Below are 24,993 nucleotides of genomic sequence, written 5' to 3'. Positions count from 1 at the left end.
ATGGGTCTCCTGGTTTTCTTTCTGTTGGCTGTGATAAGACACTGACCAAAAGCATCTTAGAGAGGAAAGGGTTATTTGGCTTATACTTCCAGGTCACAGTTATCCTTGAGGAAGTCGGGGCAGGAGCTCTAGAAGGAACAGAAGTCAGCAGAGTAATGCTGCTTACTGGCTCCCTTCCAGGTCTACCCTCCGCTAGCTTTGCTCTCTGTTCTGGGCCCGCTGGCCTACAGATGGTGCTGTCATGGTGGGCTGGACCTTCTGACATCAACAGAGACAGTGCCCCACAGACATGTCCACAGACAAATCTGACTGTGGCAAATTCAGGAACATTTCCTCTTCCCAGGTGACTCTTGGTTGTGTAAACTTATAGTGAAGGCAATGGCAGTGCCTTCTTACATTAACTTGGATTTTAAAGGTGTCTTTCTGTTTGTTTGTTTGTTTTAACAAAAATATGTGCCAGAAATTGAACCCAGGACTTTGTGCATACTAGGTAGCAATTGCCTACCACTGAGTTGTATGTAGTCCTAGACATTTTTAAGTTTTTTTTTGACAAGCTCGAAGAAAGTCTCCTTCAAAATTTCTTGACACATATCTGCTTTTCCATAGTAGATGGTATTGGTCTATTGTGGTTACATCCAGGCATAAACTCAGCATTTAAGAGATTTCAACGAAATAGGACGCGTCTCATGTGCTGACAATAATCAGTGTGCCAAATGGCAGAGACTTTGACAGCTGCAGAGGTCAAACCAGTATTTGTAAAACATAAATATTTTTAAATAATAATAATAATAATAATTTCCCCAAATGAGTATTTTTGAAGTTAGACTTCTATATTTAAAAGGTACAAGTGTAACTCTGGTTATACTGGGCATGATGACACATACTTTTAATTCCAGCACTTGGAAGACAGAGGCAGATAGATCTCTCTGAGTTCTATATAGTGAGTTTTGGGCCAACTAGGGCTACCTAGTGAGAGCCTGTCCCAACCCCCAAAGCAGGCCAAACCACCACCACCACCACCAAAAAAAAAAAAAAAAAAGACAGTGGCGTTGACTTGCCCGGATCTGGTCACAGGAGTGGCCAATGCCTGTTGGCCTGTGAGCACCTTGACGTGCTCTTCTGTGCTCAGCAGCAACATCCAGCTGACACCCACGACTTGTTCCAGAGAAGAGTCTGTGTCTCGAGCTCTTACTGTGCAGAGTCACAAGACCAGGCAGTGGCGGGTCTGAAAGCCAAGCTTCGGTGTATCTGTGTCTCACGAATTGTTGTTACGTTCAGCAAGGCCAGACTGTAGCAGAAGTGACCTTAAAATGGGGCAAAACACTTTTTAAAAAGTTTATTTTTCTTAAATCATTTTTTCACTGTAAAATTAACATGCTTACTGTAGAATATTGAAAGAACTTGTGACTTTAAAAAAATAATTTTGCCCTTTGGAGATAATAATGCAAATAATTGACATTTTAACATCTCCCTGATGCGTTATGGTCTTAACAAAATTTTATATTTTATGCAACAAAACCCCAGTGGCCCAGTGGTACTCTGGAGAAAGTTAGGTTAAGCAGTTTTCTTCTCTTACTGTATCCTGGGGATCCTGCCATGTGCATTGAGTAGGACCCTGGTGGAAGCCCAGTCAGCAACATTTTACAAATTCATTTATCAGAGCCCTGGTTTAAACCTTAAAGTCTACAATGTTTCCAAAGTAGCGGGGGTAACAATTTAGATAGAATGCATGCTTCTAGATTGTTTCTTGAGCATTCTATTTTCTGACTACATGTATTGCATTCATGTTTTCTCTAAGTTTATGCTCTAAGTTGTTAGTTAACATTCTTTTTGAAGTGTCTGCCTAACAAGTTCTGGGAGTAGCCTTATGTGGTTTGGGGTTAGGTTTAACCTTTTACCGTTTGAGCCTTTGAACTGTTCCCAGTAGAAATCATTAACTGAAAGGTATGTAAGCTTTAGCATCCAGAGAGGACCATTTTCCAAGTCTGGTGCTATGAAGGAACCACCCTCACAGGTTTAATTCCACAGCTAGAAACCGAAAACTAGAAAGTCGAGCCTGTAGAGGAATCTGTATGTCATTGGGGTAAGGTGCCAGATTCTTTGGGGGATATAGAGGCAGCTAGCCATTGGGTGGAGTTGAACTAAGGTCTGACTGCATGCAATTACCTCCCAGGTAATGGGTATCATTTCTTCTTGATGGTTCGGTTGCTTTAGAGATTTTTGAAAGCGGTTCCCACTGTGCAGTTCAGACAGGCCTTGAACTTGCCTTTTGAGTACAGGGATTTCAGAGTTGTGCCACCAGCCCTGCTCAGATGTGTGCATTGTATAAGTACAGCTCAGCTCTGTGCTTCTCAGCAGTACCTTGTAGGACGTGAACACCTGACCCTGGGGTATAGGAGCGTGAAAGGGTTGGGACATCTCAGGCTTTTTTTAAAGGGCCAAGAAGCTGGGTCTGTGACTAGGAATGGATTTGAAAGGGAGAGGGTTCGTTAGAAAAGATGTAGGTTCAGCTTTCTACTCTAATCGACAGTTAATTTTTAAAACGTAACATGTATTTGTATTTGCTGAAAATCAACTTGATCCGATATTGGGTTGGGCATTAGCAGGAAGTACACTGACAATATTACTATACGACATGGAAAATATAGAACAAGATCATGTTGGCTAAGGGGAAGAGGTGATTTCGCCTTTTAATAATATTATACCTTTGGATGGTAGATTGCTTACAGGGTAGAGCTGCCAGTACTCAGGTATGACAACCTGAGTTCCATCCCTGGACCCCAAGGTGGCAGGAGAGAACCCACATCAAAGAGTTGTCCCCTGACCTTAAGTTGTGCTGTGCTGTGCACATACCTGTGCTCACACACATACTGAGATAGATATACATCTGTCTCAGTATATTATATATATTATATGTGTGTGTGTGTGTGTGTGTGTATCAGTGTATATCATATATATCAGCATATATATGTATATATGTGTGTGTGTGTATATATATATATATATCTTTAAACAACCTCTGAGATCAAGTAATACCTTGCTAATATAAGGAACATCCCAAGTATTCGAAATGCTAATCAAATAGTTCTTAATTTTCCCATGGTGAATGTCATCGTGTGTCTGGTCTGTAAGGTCTCTTGGCCTTTTGAGACAGTGCACAGGCAGGTCCATTGTACAAATGTATGTCTTCTCTTTCTTGCTGGTCAGAATTTTCCACAGCTTGGTCTTCAATGGACTCTGGGAGAGGCGGTATGAAAACTGCCTTTCTTGGCCGGAACTTGTAAAGGCAAGTGTGGAGAAAGCTGTCCTTACCAAGAAGTATGGACTGCAAGGGCTACTAAGGTGCCAAAGGGAAAATTCTTGCAGTGAATATTTCGTAACCTGGGAGGAGTGAGGATCATTGCCATGGCAACAAAGGGCAGTTAACTTTGGCACTTAACTCTCCTTGCCAGGCAGGCTGGCTCAGCAGACATGGGCCAAGCTGCCAGTTGGCCAGGTGGCAATGGAGGTTGTTCTTAATCTGAAGACACTCTGGCAAGGCATCTTTAGTGTCTTAAACCTGGGACTGATATTCGAAGAGTGACAAGACACACAGTAAGCAGTTGAAGGAGCTATGCGTAGAGAGAAGACTTAAGGACAGTAATAACTCCTTGGGAATATGGTCATGTCCCTCACTGGGCATGCAGTCCCCAGATATGTATGCTAGGCTGGCTGGCCACAGAACCCTAGGCATGACTCTGTTTCCACCAAGAGTCCTTGCCACTGTGACAATGGGCTTTTTACATGGTTTCTGAGGACAAAAGTAAGGTCCCACTGTTCCTAAGGCAGACCCTCCATGGGCATGTGCAGGATTAGCTCTCTCCCCAGCCTCAGCTCTCAGTGTTTTTTTGCTCAGAAAGTCAGTAGTTGGTATTTGGCTTGGGATCATGGTTTCTCAAGTGTAAAGCAAGCTGTTGGGTAGCTCATTAATTCATGGAATGCCATTCTCCGTAAGCACATTTTTTTTCTAGCCTGTGGCAATCATTAGAAAAGGCTTTACCTGGTAAGATGTGGAGATAGTAAGAGTACACCGTGTCTATATTAAAAAAAACTTCATTACTGATCCTAGAGGAAAGATAATAAACCAAGTGCATGAGCAGTTTTTATGGTTAGTTACAGTTTCTCCCCAGAAGACGTTGTCTCTGAGCCTGTGACCGTCTGGTCATGCATGGTAAGTTTTTCTTTGATGCTTTTATATCCATCCCACATGTACAGACTGGATGGTACTCAACTGAGGTGTTCAGCAAGTCAACAGGAATAGTTAGAAATAACCCCTCTCTACTCCATGTATCTAAGATGAGAACTGTTGTTGATGGTTGAGAGTATGTCTCAAGATAAATACTCCTACTTGAATGGGTGATGTGTTTCCTCTTCAGATTCCTCCTTAAAAATATGTATGTATGTATGTTTGTTTGTTTGTTTGTTTGTTTTGTCTCCATGTACACCTGTACACTAGAAGAGGGAATCCGATCCCATGGGCTACAGTCATAGGCAGTTGGGAGCTGCCTTGTAGGCACTGAGAAGTGAACTCAGGCCCTTAAGAAGAGTAGCCAGTGCTCTAAACAAGGACACCATCTTTCTAGCCTCTTCTCTCCAGAGTCTTGCTAAGGGTCCTTCTCCTGAAAGCACAGACCGTCTGGTGTATGGAGAATTGGGTGACACCTGAGCAGCTTTGTCCTTAGTTGAGCTCTGAGGTGCCATCAGGTAGCCCAACTTCATTTCCCCATGAGTCTATTTAATCAAAAATTGCCCAGGGCCATTTTTTTTGAAGGAAGACATGTTTTCTAATCACAGAGAACAGAAAGCACCCCAACCAGGATACTAGTGGCCTGTGAAGTGAAGAAAGCAAGTGTGACCAGCAGCAGGGCTGGGCAGCAGACCAGTGTGTGTTCACTCGTTATCTAGTGGATTTCATTTGGATAAACGCGCTAAAAATTTAAACAGCTTGAACGCACATCACACATTAGTATTCAAGTGATTTTTGGAGAACTAGGTAACTTCCAAGATTTGTCAAAACCCCTTCAGTTTCTAGTAAGCATTTGTCTGTTGTTTGAAAGTAACAGCATTTTGGTCTATGTACGCAACTGTCCTGAGTAGAAAGACTTGGAAATTCATGAGGTAAAAAAAAAAAAAAAAAAAAAAAAATTTAAACAATACCTTTCTGCTAATTCCGTCCTACAGAAGATACTAAAAGGAATTGCTGATAACAGTGCTAGCAAAAAAAAAAAAATAAGTAGAAAATTTGGGGAACCAAAAAAAAAAAAAAAAAAAAAAAAAGCTTGGTGAAAAACCCACCACAGGTTATTAGTGACTCTGCATCAACTTTTTGAAGAACGATCTCCTCCTCTTTCTCTTCCCCTTCCTCCCCCTCCTCCCCCTCCTTTCCTCTCCTCCTTCCCCTCCTCCTCCCCCTCCTCCTCCCCTCTTCCTTCCCCTCTTCCTCCTCTTCCTCTTCTTCCTTCCCCTCTTCCTCCTCTTCCTCCTCCTCTTATTCCTCTTCCTCCTCCTCCTCCTCCTCCTCTGCTTTACATCCCCCTGTTCTGAACATGAACATCTTTCTGCCACCACCAAGCTTCCCTTATTAGTTCCTGGTTTTCAGTTGGAATTGCCAAGCCATCACAGCTTCTATTTAAGGGGAAATTATTCTTTCTATTTCTTGTTTCTTTGATGGTTCATGATGTTTGGGAAGCTCTTTAAATATTTAATAGCATTTGCTTTTCTCTTAAACATTCACATGATAGAGATACCCTCTACATTTGCAGATTCTTCCTTTTATTTGACTCTTTTCTTCCCCTTATCTGGGTAGCTCTGGATGACTTGGAACTGACCATATAGACTACACTGGCCTCAAAATCAAAAGATCTGCCTAAGAAATGCACTACCAGGCCCAGCTAGCTGATCACTATGAAAACTCTTAACATTAAAAGCTGTTAATAACACCATATGTCCTGTTTTCAGTGTTTTCCAGCCTTAGTGGAGAGCTTTGTTCATTGGAGCATTTTAGTGTTTTAGTTTATTACTATTTTAGAATTTTATTTTCCTTTGTCTTAACTTAAAAAATACCTGTATTTTATAAAACTAGATAGTCCCTTATCTTAAAGCAATATTAAATATCTGCTAGAAATAAAGGTTACTCTTTCCAGTTAAATATCCACAATAAATAACTACCCCAAACCTGGTCAGTTTCTAGGAAATTAGAAAAAATGTTTATTCAACATATTGTTAAATTGCCTTGATGTCAGATTCTGGAGGTTAAATAGTAGGTATAGAAAGGTAAGATTTCCTTGTGTCTGGAAGTTTCTAATTGGTTAGGGGGAAGTTGCCCAGGGACGTGCTGTTCATTCTGGTAAGTCCAGTAATTCAGGCTGCAGAGGAAGGCTTGAGGCTTCCTGGGAGAGGGAACTCTTGGGCTGACTGACCTCCTCTTCCTCTTTCTTCATCTTTTCTCCTTCCTCCTGTCCTCTTCCTTTTTTTCTCTTCATCCTTTGAGACAATAGCTCAGGCTGCTTCTAACTTGTGGTCCCACCTCCTGCTTCTGAATGCTGGAACTACAGGTATTAGCCACCATGCCCTGCTCTGGATCTGATCCTGCAGCTGACGCATGTAGAGAATGTGGTGGGAATTCAGTCAGTGCCTCGGTCTGTCTCAGGGCACGGGGGGGGGGGGGGCTTAAAATGGAGGTGTGGGGTGTGTATTGGTAGTTGCCAAACTAGAGCCAGAAGAGAGAACTTAGCCCAGGTCTGAGTACATTAAATAATTAGTGCACATTCTCTGAAGGTTACAGTGGGCTGACTTACTTGCTTGTGGAAAAGTAGGATTTGGCTTTTTTTCTCAGTTGTGCTGTTTACTTAAAACACACACACACACACACACACACACACACACACACACACACACACACACACACACATCAGATTAAGGAGTTTTGCTTAGGAGTTGAATACATTTGCTCTACATCAGTGGTTCTCAACCTTCCTAATGCTGTGACTCTAATATAGTTCCCTATATTGTGACCCCTCTCCCATCATAGAACATTTGCTGCTACTTCATAACTGTAATTTTCTTACTGCTATGAATCATAATGTAGATATCTGATATGCAGACTGTCTGGTAGGCAACCCTAATGAAAAGGACCTTTGAACCCCAACGGGTTGAGACCCACAGGTTGAGAACCAGTTTTACCCATGTTCGCATATCTTACTTCTAGTCGGTGGTTCTGTTCCTGGACGTTGAATGTGGGTAATTAGTTTCTTCTACCGCTAGGTGTGGCCTGCTGAAGCTCTGACTATATACTGTCGGCATCCCTTTGCCCGGGGCTGTGGTCTTTCCAGCAGAGGCCTGGAGGCTTCCTTTATTCGTAATGAAGTACATTGCACCAGGCGCTGGTTCAGTGACTCTCACTACCCCTGTTTCTTTCAGCTTGGATATCTGTGGCCTCCTCTTACATGCCTGTCACCCAAAGTGTAACTGTATCCTCCTTCTCTCTTCTACCTTTGTTGTTGCAGTCAGTTCTTTGCTGTATGCAACTGCGTCTAACATTCAGCCTACCGTTAGCAACTCTTTGAGGCAGTTTTATGCATTGGCTATCCATGCTGGTCAGTCTTCCTTGTCACCTCCCATCTCAGCTGATCACTTTGTTTTACCCCATATCCAAGAAAATATCTTTGTATCACAAAGGTGACATGTTGACTATTTTAGAGTTTCAGAATCTAATGAACTTTTAAACTTTTATTTCCTACTGTTCTCAGCTGCTGTCTTTAGTTCCACTTTACCTTTACTTGTAATATGTATTACACGGGAAAGGGCCATTTACAAACCTGGGGTGAGTTCACTTGGAGGTCCTCTCCCCTACTCCAGCATCTCGGCTGCCTCTCAAGGTGTCAGGGATGCGTGGATTCCTGTCCTAACTTTCCTCTCTGGCTTTACCTCCCACAAGCTCCTACCCACATTCCTTCCACACCTGGGAAGTCACCTGTGCCCTGTCTAGAAATCTAGAGCATTTCACTCATCTCTGCCCTTGCCTGTCCCTCTTCACATGGAATTCTACTGGCCCAGCTCACTGTCCATGGGGCATCACACAGTTGCCAGTGGATGCCAAGTTCCACATTCTACATTCTTGAAGCTTGCCTGGATCCTTGAACCAGTACATTTATTCTTCCTGATTGCCTTCAGGGTTGCAAGCTTTTATATAAAATGATAAACTTAAATAAAGATCTGTTCAACGTTTTTGCTATGCTAGCACTTACTTGCATTGATTACTATTTTTTTCCCCATGAGTGGCTTTAAACAATTGCTTTGCTCATAATGAGGACTTCCATGATTGGACAAATTATGTTTTACAAAGAAGGATATGGTAAAATAATTTGTATTTTTAAAATAACTGCCTGTTCTAGATTACCTCCCACCTTCTTCTTCCCCCTGCTTTTACATGTCAGGTAAAGTAATCTAGATATGTACCTTTAAGGTATTTTTTAAATGGTTTGTGGAAGGATGATCTTGTTATGTGATAAAATTCTTCCTGGAGAGATGCAACAAACATCCACTCACCCTAAACAGGGACAGATCAAAATACAGATACCACCAAATTCCAGCTTGGTGACAGAATGAGTTTTATTGTAGTTACATAGAGAAATATGGGTGAGGGGTTACTTGAAGATGTAGAAATGACTCAAAAATAGCTGCATCATCAAAACCTGCCCTAGCACACATGACAGCTCACAAAAGCTGGGGAACTTGGAGCAGACAGCATAGACGTAGGTAACTGAACAAGTTGGAGAGTGTCCCTTCCAGTTGACTCAATGGTCTAAACCTCTTCCAGGCAGCTGGTCTGGTCTCAGAGACATTCTTTAGACCTCAAACCCACTAGTCTGAGACAACACTCTCAGCTACTCTGGCGGACAAGGGCCTAGTAAGTCTGGTCAGTTTCAGGAACTTCCTAAAGCTGTTTTGAGTTGTTTACCTTTCTGTTACGAGGTTTCCTGCAGGACAATGTTTCAGTCTCAGAACCACCACTGTTCTATAACAGATTCATAAGACTTTCACCAATTGCAGTTTTTGTGATGCTTTCTTAAAAATGGTTTGGAAAAGTATCATTAATCCTCTTCCTCTGATTTTTTGTTTGTTTGTTTGCTTTTACAAAAGACAACATTTAATTGTGGATACCTTGCAGATTCAGAGTTTCGTTCCATGATCACCAATGTGGGAAGCATGGCAGTGTCTACTGCTGGTAGAGCAAAGAATTCTATATATTGATCAGAATGCAGCCAGAAGACTCTCTTGTGCCTTGGGTAAAGCTTAAGCACAGGACTTCAAAGCCTGTACACACAGTGGCACAAGTCCTCAAACAAGTCTTCACTTCCTAATAGTGCCACCTTCCCATGGGCCAAGCATATTTAAACCACCATCTTTGAAGATCATTACAAACTGCAAAGGCTTTACCATCTTGGTTACACTCACAAAGTTTCTCTCCAATATGTGTTCTTTTATGTATTCAGAGACTATTGTGACCTGAAAAGGCTTTACCATATTGATTGCATTCATTGGGTTTTTCTCTAGTATGTGTTCTTTTGTCTTTGAAGACAATCATAAAATGCAAAGGCTTTACCACATTAATCACATTTAAAAGGATTCTCTTCAGTATGAATTATTTCATGTCTTTGACATTGAACATAAGAGGTAAAGGATTTACCACGTTGTTTAACATTCATAAGGTTTCTCTCCAGTATTAATTCTTTTAAGCCTTCGAAGTAAACCATGGCAAGCAAAGGCTTTACTTCAATGCTCACATTCATACATTCTTTTCTCCAGTATGTATTCTTTTATGTATTTGGAGATGACCAAGTTTTGAATAGGCTTTACCACATTGATCACATTTGTCAGGTTTTTCTCCAGTATGTGTCCTTTTATGCTAAAAATATGGAACGCTTCACGAATTTGCGTGTCATCCTTGCGCAGGGGCCATGCTAATCTTCTCTGCATCGTTCCAGTTTTAGTATATGTGCTGCCGAAGCGAGCACTTCCTCTGATGTTTTAAGAACCAGGTGGCATGGCAGTGCCTTGACATCATTTAGTTGTTTACTTATGTGAGATTAAGGAATAGAGCTGTGTTTTCTTGTCAGCCCTGCCTTGGTTTAGTGAACAGGTGTCTCATCACCCTGTTCATCTGCTTTCCTTATTTAAATATTCATCATGTGTACATTTCTGACTACACCTTTTTGCTATAAGATCAAATCAAGTTCAACTTCAAGGTCTGCTCAGAGTAGAAGTGATTTGATTTTTTTAGTGTTAGCCTTTCTCCAAACTAGCTTAGTAGCTTGCAGGTTCTTAAGTCAACAAAGTTAGGTTCATCAATCAAATTAATAATAAAAGAGGTTAAAAGATAAATATTGGTTCAGAGTCACTTACATCAACTATAGCTAGTCAGTCAACCCATGGAGAATTGATTTTTTTTCCCTCTGCTGTCTTTGTTGCAGAAAGGGCAGATAATGATGGAGCTTGGTAGAAATCCTCAGAAAGCACTAAAAACTTACTGCTTTTTCTAGAGTTGGGGTAGTTGGCTTTCAAATGGAAGAAAAAAAAAAGCTATTAAATATTTCTTAAAACATCTTTGCCTGGTTTTTCTTTTTCTTCTTCTTTTTTTTAAGGTATCAACTATTTTTGGTATTGAGTGTTTTCATTGTTTGATTTATTTGCTTTTTTTATTGTTTGATTTATTTATTTGGTTTTGTCTTCAGACTAGTATCAGGGTGGAACTATGGAGGAAAAGTTGGTAAAATGGTTGTCTTGATGTCTTAGTATTTTCTTTCTTGTCAGTATGGAAGCTTTGAGATAAATGTGATTGGCAAATTACTAGACAATTTACTTGTTCACGTTTGAGCACTATGCCAGTAGTATTTATTAGAGGTGAAGTCTTTTTTTTTTTTTTTTTTTTTGTGGCAGGTGTTCTCTGTGTATCGTGGCTGACCTGCAACACTCTCTGTAGACCAGGCTGACCTTGAATTCAGAGAGATCTTCCTGCCTCTGCCTCCTGAGTGCTGTGATTAAAGGCGTGCGCCACCACTTCATGACTAGATGTGAAGTCTGATGTGGGCTCTATTCATCCTATCCTAGTATTTGATCCTCTGTGAAGGCTGCTGCTGTATTTGACTTTTGTTTGCCTTAGTGAGGGAACCAGAGACAGTACGTGAAGCATCTTCTCCGTTGTAGCACATATTTGGTACCTGCGGGTTTATTTTATTGAAGTGAAGGATTATCTTTTTGTACGCACAGGAGAGACTTTCCATAGGGAAATTTTTCAAAGCTTTGTAAAACATGGCCTTCTGGGCCTGGGCTGGGGCTCCAAGTCCTTGGATGATACTGCTTGTCTGGCAAGCACAAGGTCCTGCATTCAGGAACCTGTACCTGGTAGGCAGGGATAGGGATCGGGAGGGTGGAGGGGGTGAAGGAATTTAAAACACAAAGTTCTTGCTTCTTGTTCTAAGGTCATACCTACATACATCCGAAATGACTTAAATTCTCATAGCCATTGTTCTCTTTCTTACAAAATGAAATTAGAACTGATTGTGTATGTGCACACGCTCCAAGCGTATGAAGTGGGATCCTAAGATCTTTTTGCCATTCCATTTCTTCCTTTTCCTTTTTCCTATGGAACAACACAATCATGTGACCATATTAAAATTCACTGAAAATATCAGTGTTTCCATTAAGTTTTCTCATAAACTTCCTAAGAGGTTCCAGTGGCTGGAGGAATGTTTTGGGTTCTGGAGAGCAAAGACTGGAGCTGAAATTGGCAGCTCTTGTGCTTTTGTTACACTTTGTCTTTTAGGAGGTCGCTGGATACTTCAGCAGATTAATTGGCTCGTCACATTTTACTGCTTTGGTAATGCTTCAAAGGCAGTACCGAATCTACACTAAGCTGAGAAGGACTAAGGAGAAATGTGGATTTCTGGGGATGATGGGAGTACCTTAAATGCCTTAGTTAAACCAAGTGGCAATGGTTTGTGGTAAAATCTCCTAGACTAAGTTTATGCTCTGACTTTGCATCTTCTTTATTCCCCTGAGACCTCTTGAAGGGTACATTGTTGTTTATCCAGTAAACTGCACACACAACCATGAAAATGTCAGTGTTGATTAAACAAAGATCTTTTATGACAGTATGTGTGTTTTTAGACTCCTACTGTCTAGCTGTGGTGTAAAAAGAGCAGGCGACTTCCAGGCAGCATCGGAGTGTAGTGAAGATGTGAAATACCGTGATCGTGTCAGCATTTCTGCCTGTCATTCTATATGATGACACACTGCTGAATCACATATATCACTTTCTGAGATCTGATTCTGGAAAAATTTAACGTTCAATTTTGGCTTTCTTTTAGATGTGGAAGACATCTCTAGTCCTTAAGGAAATTGTTACTGAAAGGGCTAATCTTGGAAGTGAATCCATTATCCGTAGCTTATTTGAGCTTAGTTAAATGGATTTTACTTGGTTTTGTCCCATCATGAGAAAATATAAAAGTAATTGAGTTAGTTTTTGCTTTATTGTTTAGTAGTGATTAATAATTATTAACATCACAGTGCCTTTCCTTGCCCATCCTGTATTAACAGGATATTGTGGCTGTGGTTTTAACAGTAAAATCAGCTAGCAGGTATCAAGGGCTTACTGTACATGAGGTGCTACACCAGAAGATTAACGTGTGTGTGTTTTTACACTGCTTCAATCTGGGTGGTAAGTTGTTCGTTTTACAACTTGAAAGATTAAGCGGGAAGAGTGAGGTCTTGGTAGTCACAGGCTCCATGCTGGAGCCGCTAGACTAGGTGACTGTCGCCTGTCATTACCTCAGAGGGACCACAGATGCTCTTGTTGACATTTATAGAAAGCACTTCTGTATGAATTGAAGTTGAACTTACAAATTGAATTGACTTGAGTGTTGGAGAACAAACCTTGAGCCTGGAACTAGGTAGACAGGTGCTTATCACTGAACTATATTCTACTTAAAGTTCATCTGCATGCTCTATTTCAGGCTGTGAATTGCTAAACATATAATGAACTAAGTGGATTACAGAATCTCAAAGACAGACCATGACCTGCTTACCATACTGGATAAAGCAAAACACTGAGGGACTTCCCACTAGCTAATTGAGTTTTCTACTGGTGGATTCCAAATTTAACTTTTTTTGTAAAACAATGGTGCTGAATATCCCATATACATTATTATTTTGGGTCTTCGGTAAAGCAGATAGTCACAATTGAAAGGCATTCAAATGTTCTTGGCTTACCTAGTTTCTTACATAATATCACAAGTCTCAGAAATAAAATGGCTTTGTTGTCTCATTTGTGGTACTTGATGTTCATTAAAAAATAGTGTGTCTCAAAATACCTTCACCTGCTTGTGACACCTAGCTTCCGTTTGTGGTGTGTGCTCCTGTCTGCTGAAAATGCGGATGTAACCAAGTGGCTTGGGGTCAGGAGAACCAAGAACATGCTAGGTTTAGAATGAGAGCAAATGCTTTTGGACATCTCAGGCCTCTGAACTGTTGGCTTCCAGAAGAGAAAATGCCACAATAGAGGATTCTAACTAAGTATTATATGTCTAGAGCTTAACTTGGTGAATATAAGTGAAAACTTCATTTTCCTTTGAAACTGTGCTGGCTGCTGCCACAGTTCTTGATTTATTTCTAGTCTTACCATGATAGCAGAAACCTGTATGTATTCCTGGGGAGCTCCTTGGCGTCACTGTTACTGTTGGTTCCGTCCCTACGGTCTTTCAGATGGGAACTTTGTCAGTGATATTTCTGGGGATCAGATACCTTTTAAAACCCAGTAGTCTTAGCCAGGCATAGTGGCTTACACACCTTTAGTTCCAGCAGGCAGAAGCAGGCAGAGCTATGTGAGTTAGAGTTCAGCCAGGTGAGTTCCAGGCCATGCGGGGCTACAGAGAAACCTTGTCAAAAAGCAAAACAAAACAAAACAAAAACAAACAAACTCAGTAGTCTTAGAACCAAGAGCACTGGGAGGAAACCCATGAATCTATTTGCATTTTGGTTGGGAAAATTGAAGTGTAGCTATATAACTGGTCATGAGATTTTAGATCTCAAGCTGGAGTCACTCTTTAGAGGTACCATCCTATGTTTTGTTGAATCTAGGATTCCTCGAAGATGTTGGAGTCCACATTATTTTTCTGGTCCCTGATTTTCACATACAGTTCTACAAGTTTTAAGAAATTTTATCTGTGTGTGTGTGTGTGTGTGTGTGTGTGTGTGTGTATGGTGTGTGTGTGTACATGTGAGGTTGCACGGAGGCCTTTGGTGTTTTAAACATTTTTACCTGCAGAACCATCTTTTTGCTTCAGGTTTATTTGCTTTTGAGACAGGGTTTTGCTCTGTGGCCCTGACTGGCCTCAAACTTTTAGTATTCCCGTCCTTCTACAACTTTGTGTGAAACACACGCAGTCAGAGGACCAAGACCACAATGGGATTGGGTCGTGATTTTATGCACAGCACATTACCACTTTGTATTCTTGTGTTGTGTTCTGAGACAGGCCGCCTCCTCCTGTAGCACAGAGGAGCCTCCGTCAGTTTTCTTGCCTTGGCCTCTCCAGTGCTTGTACTGCAGAGTGCACCAAACTGTCTTTTAGTTTTTATATTAACTTAATAAAATGAAAAAAAATTTAAAGATAAGTACACGGAAGTGGGGATACTGGTGATGGAAGGGTTAAAGTGGGATGAAGGCAGAGTCATGGGGAGAGGAAAGGGTTGGGGACTGGCCAGCCAACACCCAGTATGTAGGAATATACTGTAAAGAAACTTGCTGCCTTGCATGATAATGCTTCTTAAAAGACTTTCAATGTGTCATGCCACATCATTCTTGACCCCTGTAACCTAGCATATAAAAATGCAGTGAGCATGCTAAGAGATCACTTCCTCTTGCTCAGAGTCCCACACTTCCCTGTAACTTGGTTGGGATCCCCTGACTTGGCTGGTTCTGTGTATTGTGCTCAGGAGCACACCCAGTGTGACATGACACTTCTGGAACCAGACATGCTCTGCTGGTGCTCCTGGGATTGTCTTTTAAGTAGATTATATCCATTAGGCAAGTTTTGGCTGCCATTTTCTAATTTGACTAATTCTAGAATTTTTTTTTTCCTTTTCATCCACCTAGTAACATGCCCCTGCAAGTTAGGTAGCCTCTATTCAAAGTCAAGAACTGACAAAGTGATGCTTGGAGCAAGGCACCTGGTTTTCATCGTTCTTCAATTTCCTTTCTATTTCTTTAAAAGTAACTCTTGTTTGTGACAGAATTTTTATTTAAAAGTCAACGATGAACTATGTCGCTGATGTCTGAATTCCAAGTAGGAAAGTTAAATAAAATTAAACACGAATTTAGGACTTTGATCTGCGGAATTATAACGTTACAGGTGTGTTTGATGAGAGTAATTATATAGTCACTACGATTGGGTGACCTGTTCAGATGCCTTAAAAAATTATTTGTAACATCAGTGTGTGTGTGTGTATACATATACATATGCATATGCACATTCACACACACACACACACACATATATATACATACATATATATATATATATATATGTGTGTGTGTGTATTGCTTTCATCTTTTAGGCAGCAAATCATTTTTTAGTTTTTCTATGAAATAGTTAAAGAGAAATATTTATGTAGAAAGTATACATATACACATATACGCTATACACCTTTACACTTAACATTAAAAAGAAGGGGAACAAAATATTTTTCATTTGTGAGTTAGAAAACTGATTCCTTAGAGGAACAACTCTTAAAAGACATATTATGTCTGTGACTACCGTAGTCCTCTTGTGGGAGCATGAACTCAGTTGGGGTTTAAATTGATTAATGGCATTTATAAATGGATCAGTTACAAGTTTGTTAGAGGTTTTGCTTTTTTAGATTTGAGAATGTAACATGTACAATGGGATAACATTACTTCATGGTTAGCTATCTTCATGTTACTATCTTTTTATGTTCACTGATACTAGGAGATTTCACTAATAGCTTATTAAAGGCCAGTCCTAGAGTTGAACTATTTTAGTTCAGCTGAAGCAACTAATGTTATAGAGGTTTAGACGACAAAACCCCTTTTGTATCTTCCTTTTTTTCCTCCTTTTTCTCAGACTCCTGATTTCATGGGTGAAGTGACACCACCCTGAATGACCCCAGATACAGAGATTGTGCTGTTTAGACATAAAAATTTATTAGATCAGATGGTTTGAGATGAATAGGTATTTCCTTTGTATTTAGATATTTTAAAGGTACTTTAGCGGAACATTATCAGATACCAAAATACTAAAATATATAAGCTGTCTTTTCCTTCTCAACTCTGATTCTACAGATACATGGGAACATAGTTCTGAAGGTTAATTTTTTTCCTTGTAATTCAAGACTATGTTTTCTAGTTAATTTAAAGGAAAGACTTTTATCTTACAAGTGAGAGAAATCAGTTACCAATGGGAATGATTCTATTTCAAATCTTTTAAGTATCATGGAGAATGACATTCTGTGCTAACATTTTTCTCACTGTTGTGTAGTTCAGAGCTGATGGCCAGCGAGATTATTTAGTGGATGCTGTAGTAAGTACCACATTGTTTGGTTATAAAGAGAAACATTGTTCTTACTTTTTAAGATTATGTGAGTGGGGCAACAAACCAGCTATTTCTGGTTCTAACAATTTCAGTTAGTGATTTCTTTTACAAATGGGGTGATAAAGAAGGTATTAAAAATGACTGTGAACCTTTTGTTTTATGTATTAAAAACTAAATGTTAAGGTTTTGGTTTTTTTGAAAAAGCAGTAATGTGTTGTGTTCGCTTTAACTTTTTCCATGTGTTTGAGTGCTTTAACAGTCTAGTACACATTACCCTAGAAAGCTGGACTCAGTAGCAAGGAGTAAATAATACAGCAAGAACATGGTATGAAGTTTACGTCTGTCTTTCCCTCAGATTGTGCTAACTGATTCCCTGATTACATCTCATTAGTTTTATTTAACATTTATTCTAACATGCAATGGTGTGACTTTAAAATCAAAGGCAGGCGCTCTAAGTGATGATTTAGAATAAGGCAGATAGACTGTTTAGCAGCAAGCTGCTATGGCTGGAAGACAGAGGCAGAAACACTGTCCAAGCTAAAGTCAGAGAAACCACACAGACCTTACTCTGAGGGTGGCTACTAATGAGAAAGTCCCCAAACTGGTATATAACCTGGCATGCATAGACCATTACAATGATGCTTACTAAATTAAGAGAAATTAAATTAAGGCATCAGACTAAAGTTAAAATGTGCTTAGTATACTCAAGAAGCTTGTTAAAAATTAACGATGGGCCATCACAGAAGGAAAACAGTATATTTGCACAGATATGAATCCTTCAGTCCAAAGATAGTATTAAAAATAAAGTTCAAGTAAAAATAAATCAACCACTTGGAAGTAAGGATCAGATCTTTCTAAACATTTAGAATAGCAAAGAAAAAAATCAAAATGAGTAGATCTGAGGACAGAATCCTAGTATTAGTAGCAGTCTACACTTAGAAGCCAGTAACTGATTTTTTTTTTTTTTTTTAACTAGGAACAGTAAAGGTGAGAGAACATGAACTAAGAAATTTGGCCTGTTTTATAACTGACAATGCCAAGAGGAAGACTGTAGTGTGCATGAGGAGGAAAGGAACAGGCTGAGAGCCATTCATCTTCCGGGAAGACAAGGAACTCTTACAGACTCTAAGAAAAGTCAACTAGACATGTTAGGGGTGCGGAGGGTCAAGTTGTGAGACAGCCGTTTATACCAAGAGTAGAACGCAGGCAAGAGATACTGAGCTCCTGGTCAGCCAAGCTGTGTTTCACAGTCAAACTAGATCTGGGGGGTGAGGTGCTAAATTAGAAGTTCTAGACAAAATGGAGAATTTTCAAGAGGAAAAAAAGACCACATTGACTCATGCATCAGCTTCTGAGTCAGCCACAGAAATTTGATGTTGAAAACATCTTGATGGAGCTCATACTACCGCAGAAAGGTTCTGGAGTGAGAATGCATTTCTCCTGGCATCTCACAAGGCAGTGCTCATACAAACCAAAGGAACCCCTCATTCATGAGGACAGTAGTGTGAAAACCTTGGACCCAGTGACTGTGTGGAAGGCAAAGTTAGTACAGGAATTCATCCATTGCTTAGTGTAAATCATTGCTTGAATTCCATATTAAAAGATGGTGTCCAGGGTTATAGAGAGCCAGGTCTAGTGAGGCCGTGTCTTTCATGGGATGGTTCTTTTATTTACCCCTTATCTATTAAAACACTTACCCTAGACTCCTCTGAAATGTATCTATCCTGCAGTTTCTCCCATTTTTCACTAAATGCTGAAATCCTTTCAAGGCCCGAGCGAGCTTATGTTGTGAGTCAGTTCAGGCTTGTGGCAACAGGGTTGATCTGAGCCTGTACCTTAATCTCTGCTGCTCCTGTCCACAAGTCACCGTTCTTTCACCTATACCTAAGAGAACTTTCTTTTGCCCAGGGCTGTTGCTTTTTCATGCTCTGGGAATGTCGAGCTGTCCACAGATGTTTCTTGCCTCCAGCGCCCTGAGGTCGGCCCTCTTGGAGCCTGCTGTCACATCTGCCGGAGCTGAACCGTCATTCTCTGGTTCTAATTGGGACAGAGTTCAAGAGTGTCTGCAACTTTTGCACCCGAATGTCCTCATGTGGATCGTGTTATGGTTAGATTAATTAACACCAAATTTTATAAGTGACTAGATAGGATCTTGTGCCTGATTATAAGCCTGTCTACAGTAGGTGGTTACAGGTAATGTTAGCTTTGCTAACTTTAAAAAATGTTTGTGACTGTTGTCAGGCTTTAAAAACTCTCCAGCTGTTATTATTAATATGCAGTACATGGCCTGCAGTAACAAGATACTTAATAGAAATATTACTTTACAATTTTCTTCACATGTTTTTGGTACTTTTTTCTTTTGGCATGGGAGGGACTGGTCACTGATGAGACTGCAAAAACTTTAGGCTTCTGTTTTCTCTCTATATAGGGAACATGTATGTTGTGATGCTAAATTAGAGCCCTGTGATGGAAGTTGTGCATCCTGGTACTTGGGAGGCAGAGGCAGATGAATATTAGTTATATGCAGATTTGAGGCTACATGAAATCCTGCCTGACATCCATGAACCAGAGCACGAAATGGCAAGACTAAACAAAAAAGTCACCAAGGTGATTCAGCACAAATGTGACGTTGCCTCATAGTTTTATGGTTTTAGTTTTTATCCATGCCTTTCTTGTAAGCATACTTGCCTCTCTTTGTCCCTTTGTCACTTTGAGGTTTAGTTAAAATGTTACTCGCAACTTGTTAGCAACAAATAGAACGTTTCCTAGCCAACCGTGTAGACTTTTAAAAGTTAGGTCTCAAAATTCTGTTTTTCAAATGCGAAATGTTCTATTCTTAATTTGTTTCATTCTGTGTTTGTCTGTTTTTGAGACAGGGACTCTTTATTATGTAGCACTCACTGGCTGTCCTACAACTAACGACCTAGACCAGGCTGGCATTGAACTCACAGAGAGCCACGTGGTTTTGACTCCCAAGTGTTGGGATTAATGACATGTGCCACCACATCTGACTGAAACCTCTTAGTTTACAACTATCCCAGGGTTCCGTTTTAATGGCTTGGTTCTAATGCCTAGAAATACGTTTAGGACTTCAGATTATATCCAATCCATTTTAGCTCTTAGAGCACAGCACCCTCCTCCCTCTAGAAATAAACACCTACACAGTGGCAAATGACCGTGAATATGCTATCCAGGGCCCTTCTGTTAAGAGATGGTCTGCTTTTAGGGACAGGAATAAATCAGAAACCATGCAGCAATTTCTTCAATCTTGTTTTCTGTAGAGACTACTTATTTTGAAATAGTCAATACAATAAGCAGACGCTGTAGACACACAGTTACAGGTATTCAAGCCATGTGTCGGGTTTTCTAAACATCAGCATGCAGAACGGCCCCATCGTTCCAGAAAAGTATTTCTTGTATTCCTTTGTAGTTAGAACTTTGCCCCAGTGGAGCACCTGATAAATACAATTTTATCCTGAAGAATTTCTTTATCTTTTATTTTTATTTCTTTTATCTGAAGAATTTCTTTAGAACAACAAATATATGTATATCTCTCTATGCTTCTTTTCCCCTCCCCCCTCCCTCTTCTTCCGTCCTTGTCTCACCTCTTCTCCACCTGCTTGAGAGACAGTCTCCTTCCACTTAACATGAGGGCCATTGAGATATTAAAGTTCTAATGATTGCAGTGAATTCTTTTGCTGTTGTTCCGTCTAGTAGCTCATACTCAGGGCTTACTGTATGTCAGCTACCCATCACTCATTGAATCCATTGGGGATAGATTGCGGGGTTTTATTACAGCTAGAATATTCATGTACAGTTTTTTTTTTTTTTTTTTTGGTGGACATTAAGTGTTCATTTTTCCTGGGAACCCCATAGAAGATTGGCTTCTGAATTACACCGTTAACTATATGTCGAGTTTCATTTTGGAGAAAATTGTAACCTTCTAGCTTGTACTTAGCTCTATTACTTAATTTAAATTACATGATATTTAAAGTACAACCTTGCGTTTTTGTTTCTGCGTCTTTCAGTAGAGAGATGTTCAGATACTCCCGTGTTTATCAGAGACCGTTGTGTTTCTCTTGGACGCCTTTCTCTGGATGGGTTTGTGTATCTGTGTTCCCAGGCTCTGTCGTGGTCTGGGATTCAGATGGGTATCCCTCATGGTTTCTGTAGTCCAATGTGGAGTCACTGAGTCACGCCGTTCCAGCTTGCCATCCTTTTCCCTCTTCACGTCTTTGGTCTGTAGTTTTTGAAGCAGGATGTTTGTCTCTGCTCTCCTAGGGTTTGCCTGTGATTGTTAAGTATATAGATGAGTTGAGGAGGAGTTGCTGTCTTTACTGTGTTGGGTCTTCTGGTCTACACATAAGATGTATCTCTTTATTTAGTAAAGCCTGTGTAGTTAAGCCTGGTAGTTAAGCTTCAGAGTAGAGATTTGTCAACACACCTTGAGAAGAGTTAAAAGCATTGTGAAGTTCTGTTACTATGACTTGGCTTTCGCTCAAGAAGACAAAGGGCAACTTCTTCCTGGGTGTTCGGCCCTCTCCCTGTCTCCTTGGCTCCTCCTCCTTTTCTGCTGCTCCTGAGCCTTGACCAGGTGAATTCAGCAGGGGAATGGGAGGGAAGGAGAGGTGATCAGATGCTCCAGTTCTGCTCTTCCGATGGCCTTCTCAGATCTCTCAGGCTGTCCTTTCATGCCTTGCACCTGGATTGGAGAAAGCAAGTAGAGTGTGCTTACTCATTTCCTGTGAAGCCAGGGCCTGGTCCAGTGTCTTCTGCTGACTGAAATCAAGAGATATTTAAAAATCTGTAGAGACAAGCAGATGGCCTTGTCAGGTATGGAGGCCTGGAGACCTTGTAACAGCCTTCTCTTGTTTTCCTGACAAGAAGATTATAATACAGTTCTTTCCCTAGCCTGATTACCCAGTTATCATTTATAGTCAAAGTATTTTATTAGGGAAAATTATTTTTGGGTGGAGTAGTTATAATTAATGTATATATATATATATATATATATATATATATATATATATATATATATATATAATTACTTTTTTTTTTTTTAAGAAGAAGAATCTTGGTGTTGTTTCTGAAGAACTAGTTTTGAGTTAAAAACTCCCCCTAGTGTCATCTTTTAAAATACTCTCATAAAATGTAAAAGCAGTTTTATTTTTTTGTGTGTGAGAAATTTAATATTACAAAATTTAAAAATTTAAAATACAAATAAAATCAAAGTGTAATTTTGTAAAAAAGGGGGGTTGGGTGAAGTGGCTTGGTGGGGAAGATGCATGCTAACCACACATGCATGGTGAAAGGAGAGAATCAACTTTGGAAGGCAGTCTGATCTACACCCACCCTCACACTACAGCAAAATTAAAATATAATTCAACTCTGTGCAGTGTACATGAAGAGACATGAGGGACCTTTTAGAGAAGCAGTCCTCTAATTTATGTAGTGCCTCTGACTTAAACAAGCTACTGCTTTGAAACTATCCATCTGTCTACCCAGAAACCCTGTAGTGAGGGCATTAAAGCCTTTTGTATTGAAATTAGGTAAAAGCATTTTTACTTTACATGTGTTGGCCACTCATATGTCTCAAGCTTGCTTAAGTATGCAATCCGGAAGCCAGTGTGGAGTTCTGATTCAGTCCGCAGTAACTGATATTTTCAGTATGTGTTGTTTTAAGTCATCTGCGGCATTGCACAGACATGTAGAGGTAGAGGACATGGTTTCAGTTCCTCCCAGAGAAGCTCTGAAACTGAACATCTGTGGTAACATCCGTGAAGGTCATTCTGTGTTCTTATATGGGAGAAAGAATGCAAAGCATGATTTAATACTAATTTGAATGTTTAAAATTTGATATTTAAATACTTAAATGTTTATATTTTGTTTCTGTTTTGCCTCATCTCGGTGAAGGATAGGCGTCATGGGAATCATGTGGTCATGATAAAGTGTGCAGAGGCATCCTGGTCAGAAGGATCAGTGTGAATCTGAGAGCTTTCTCACTAACAGGTTGTTTAAAAATCTTCCTGTTTTCTTGAAGGAACAGATAGAAATATTTGGTGATTGCAGCTGGATTATTTGTAAAAATAACCCCAGCTGTGCCTGGCACATAGTTGTATAATCATTTAGAAATAGCACCTTCCCCAAGAGGTGTCTACTGGGGCAATAGTGGCAGAACTGTTGAGGGGTAACCAACTACTCTGTGAATGGCTTTTAATGAGAGATTGCATATTGGATACTATAAACTTGGTCAGGCCTGTGACTGGGGAGGTTATAGGCCTTGGGAAGGAATGCATTGCTGATGTTTTGCTAAGTGGACATGTAGTAGCCTGACTGTCTTTTAAGTATTTATGTTTATACCCATAATACCAGTTCTGTTCTCAGACTGAATCAAGGAACCTTCTTTTGCCAAGAATAGTGGTTAAAGTAGAGATTCTCAGATGGTCAGAGCACTAATGCAATGCCAGTGTTAGCTGGTGAGTCCTCAATGGAACATTTTAATCACTTCTAAGGTTCAGGAAACTTCAACAGAACTGAGGGTAGAAAGAGTTCATTTTTTTCCTTTAAGTCTTATTGCATTATGATAAGAGAAGATACATAATTTCAATTTATTTGAATTTGTTAACATTTAAAAACATATTTTGAGTAAATAGACAGCAATACTGAAAATACATACATTTTTCTTAATATAAATTTTAAATACCTCAAAATATAGTAACTGTCTGTAGAAAGAGTTTATGATCCAGAGGGTGCGAAGGAGCATAGTGGAACATTGTCTTCTGGATATAACATCACTGTGGTAATTGTAGAAATTCAAAAGCTATGGCTGCCTGCGCAATGCTTGTACTTAAATGAATTATGAAAAGGAGAAGAAAGGCTAGGGAGGAAAAAGAGGTCAGCAGAAGTGAGAGTGGAAATGATCACGGAACATTATATACAAGTATGTCATTATAAAACAATGCTAAAAATAAAAAACAAGTACAAATAAAAGAAATCTTGCTGCCATGGTGTGTTAGAGCTCAGAGGAGGACATCCTTAAATGACTTAGAGTTATTTTTTTATTTAATCAGAATCTTGGAAGGTAGCTCAGGCTAGCTTTATATTTGTACTTAGATCTTCCTGCCTTAGCTTGCTGAGTTGTAGAAGTACAGATGTGTGCCTGCATTACCTGACCAACTCAGGGATTTCTGAAAGATCACTAGTAATTGTTCTTCCTTGATTAGGAACATGCTTTGCATAGTTAATACAGTGTACAATTTTGGGTCCACTTATATACCCTATAAGTTAAGATGCCAATTAGTATTAGGTATTAACATTTTTTCTCTGGGCATGAGCCAATCAACTGTGGGTTAGTAGGCTCGTTATGAAATATTTTCTTTCTTAAGCTTTTTAGATGCATACAAATACCATTTCTGACTATACCATAAATGTTTGAGGCCCCACTCCATCTTTATCTGTATCCTATAATAATGAGTTTTAAAAAGTATAGAAGCCATACCTAGGCATTCTGAGCTCTGGGGTGAGTTCATGAAGATGGTGCCCTGATAAGAGTGGTGGAAGAATAAAAATAATTGGATTTTCCCATTACATGCATAGCAGAAGACTACGATTTGGCATCTGAGGCAGTATGGTTGAAATAAGGAAACAGGATCCACACTGTTATGTTTAATAAGAAACTCACATGAAGAGTCATTAATTGTGTAAAAGCATGATTAATGATATACAAGGGAAAACAAGATACCCGGCCATGAGACCGTGGAAGAACAGACTCGCTGAGGGGTCACATACTTCCTTGGTGAAAGCATCCATTGGAGGCTTTGGTGGTTGGTTTGGAGGTGTTTGACAAGTAGACAACTCTCCAGTGGTGGCAGCCCAAGAGCTGTAGGCAGATGTCCTTCCCAGGATGCTGGGTGGCAGGGATGGGCAAGTTTGAACATGAAGACATGAAGGAAGTTCTGTGCTCTGTGTGACCCTCTAGTCTACCTGCAGTAGTGCCTCAGGATGCCCTTGATACATAGGCAGGAACCCTTCAGAACATACAAGCCTGTGAGGGTTCTGAGTTCAATGTCAAGGTAAAGTGGAAAGGTTATATTTTTGTACCCACTCATGACTGGGGGCAGGGTCTAGATGGTGCTGGCTTTGCTGGAGGTTCCCATACCCACGTTCCACATGCTCCACCCAACACAAAGCCAGCACTTGGGGCAGCCTCTTCAGTGCTTGTAAGAAGTTCAGTGGCATGCCGACATGATTGGAGCAATGCTGAAATCATCCAGTTGCTCGTCACAAGGTTCTCGTTAAAGAGTATATTTGGAACTGAGAAGGAGCAAGCCCCAACTCACGGCATCTT

The 24,993-nt window shown here is 40.1% G+C and overlaps 1 protein-coding gene and 1 non-coding gene across 14 annotated transcripts in view; one reads left to right on the top strand and one right to left on the bottom strand.

Annotated features, from left to right (window-relative positions):
• Cobll1 (cordon-bleu WH2 repeat protein like 1) overlaps window positions 1-24,993 on the top strand; it is a 154,703-nt gene that overhangs the window by 17,746 nt on the left and 111,964 nt on the right. Inside the window, exon 1 of one of the 13 annotated variants that reach the window (XM_029535781.1) lies at window positions 1,784-2,083. The exons of the other annotated variants lie outside the window; for them this stretch is intronic. Coding sequence (XP_029391641.1) covers window positions 2,073-2,083 — 11 coding nt within the window. The 5' untranslated portion in view covers window positions 1,784-2,072. Of the gene's footprint in view, window positions 1-1,783; window positions 2,084-24,993 lie in introns of those variants that run through there. 13 annotated transcript variants of the gene reach the window in all.
• Window positions 9,949-10,055, bottom strand: LOC115063798. Its single transcript, XR_003843657.1, has one exon. It is a non-coding gene; the product is annotated as a U6 spliceosomal RNA (small nuclear RNA).

Source organism: Mus pahari, chromosome 3 (genome assembly GCF_900095145.1).
Source record: "Mus pahari chromosome 3, PAHARI_EIJ_v1.1, whole genome shotgun sequence".
NCBI lineage: Eukaryota > Metazoa > Chordata > Mammalia > Rodentia > Muridae > Mus > Mus pahari.
The sequence above is the reverse complement of the archived record's forward strand: the minus strand, read 5'-3'. Positions and strand labels throughout refer to the sequence as shown.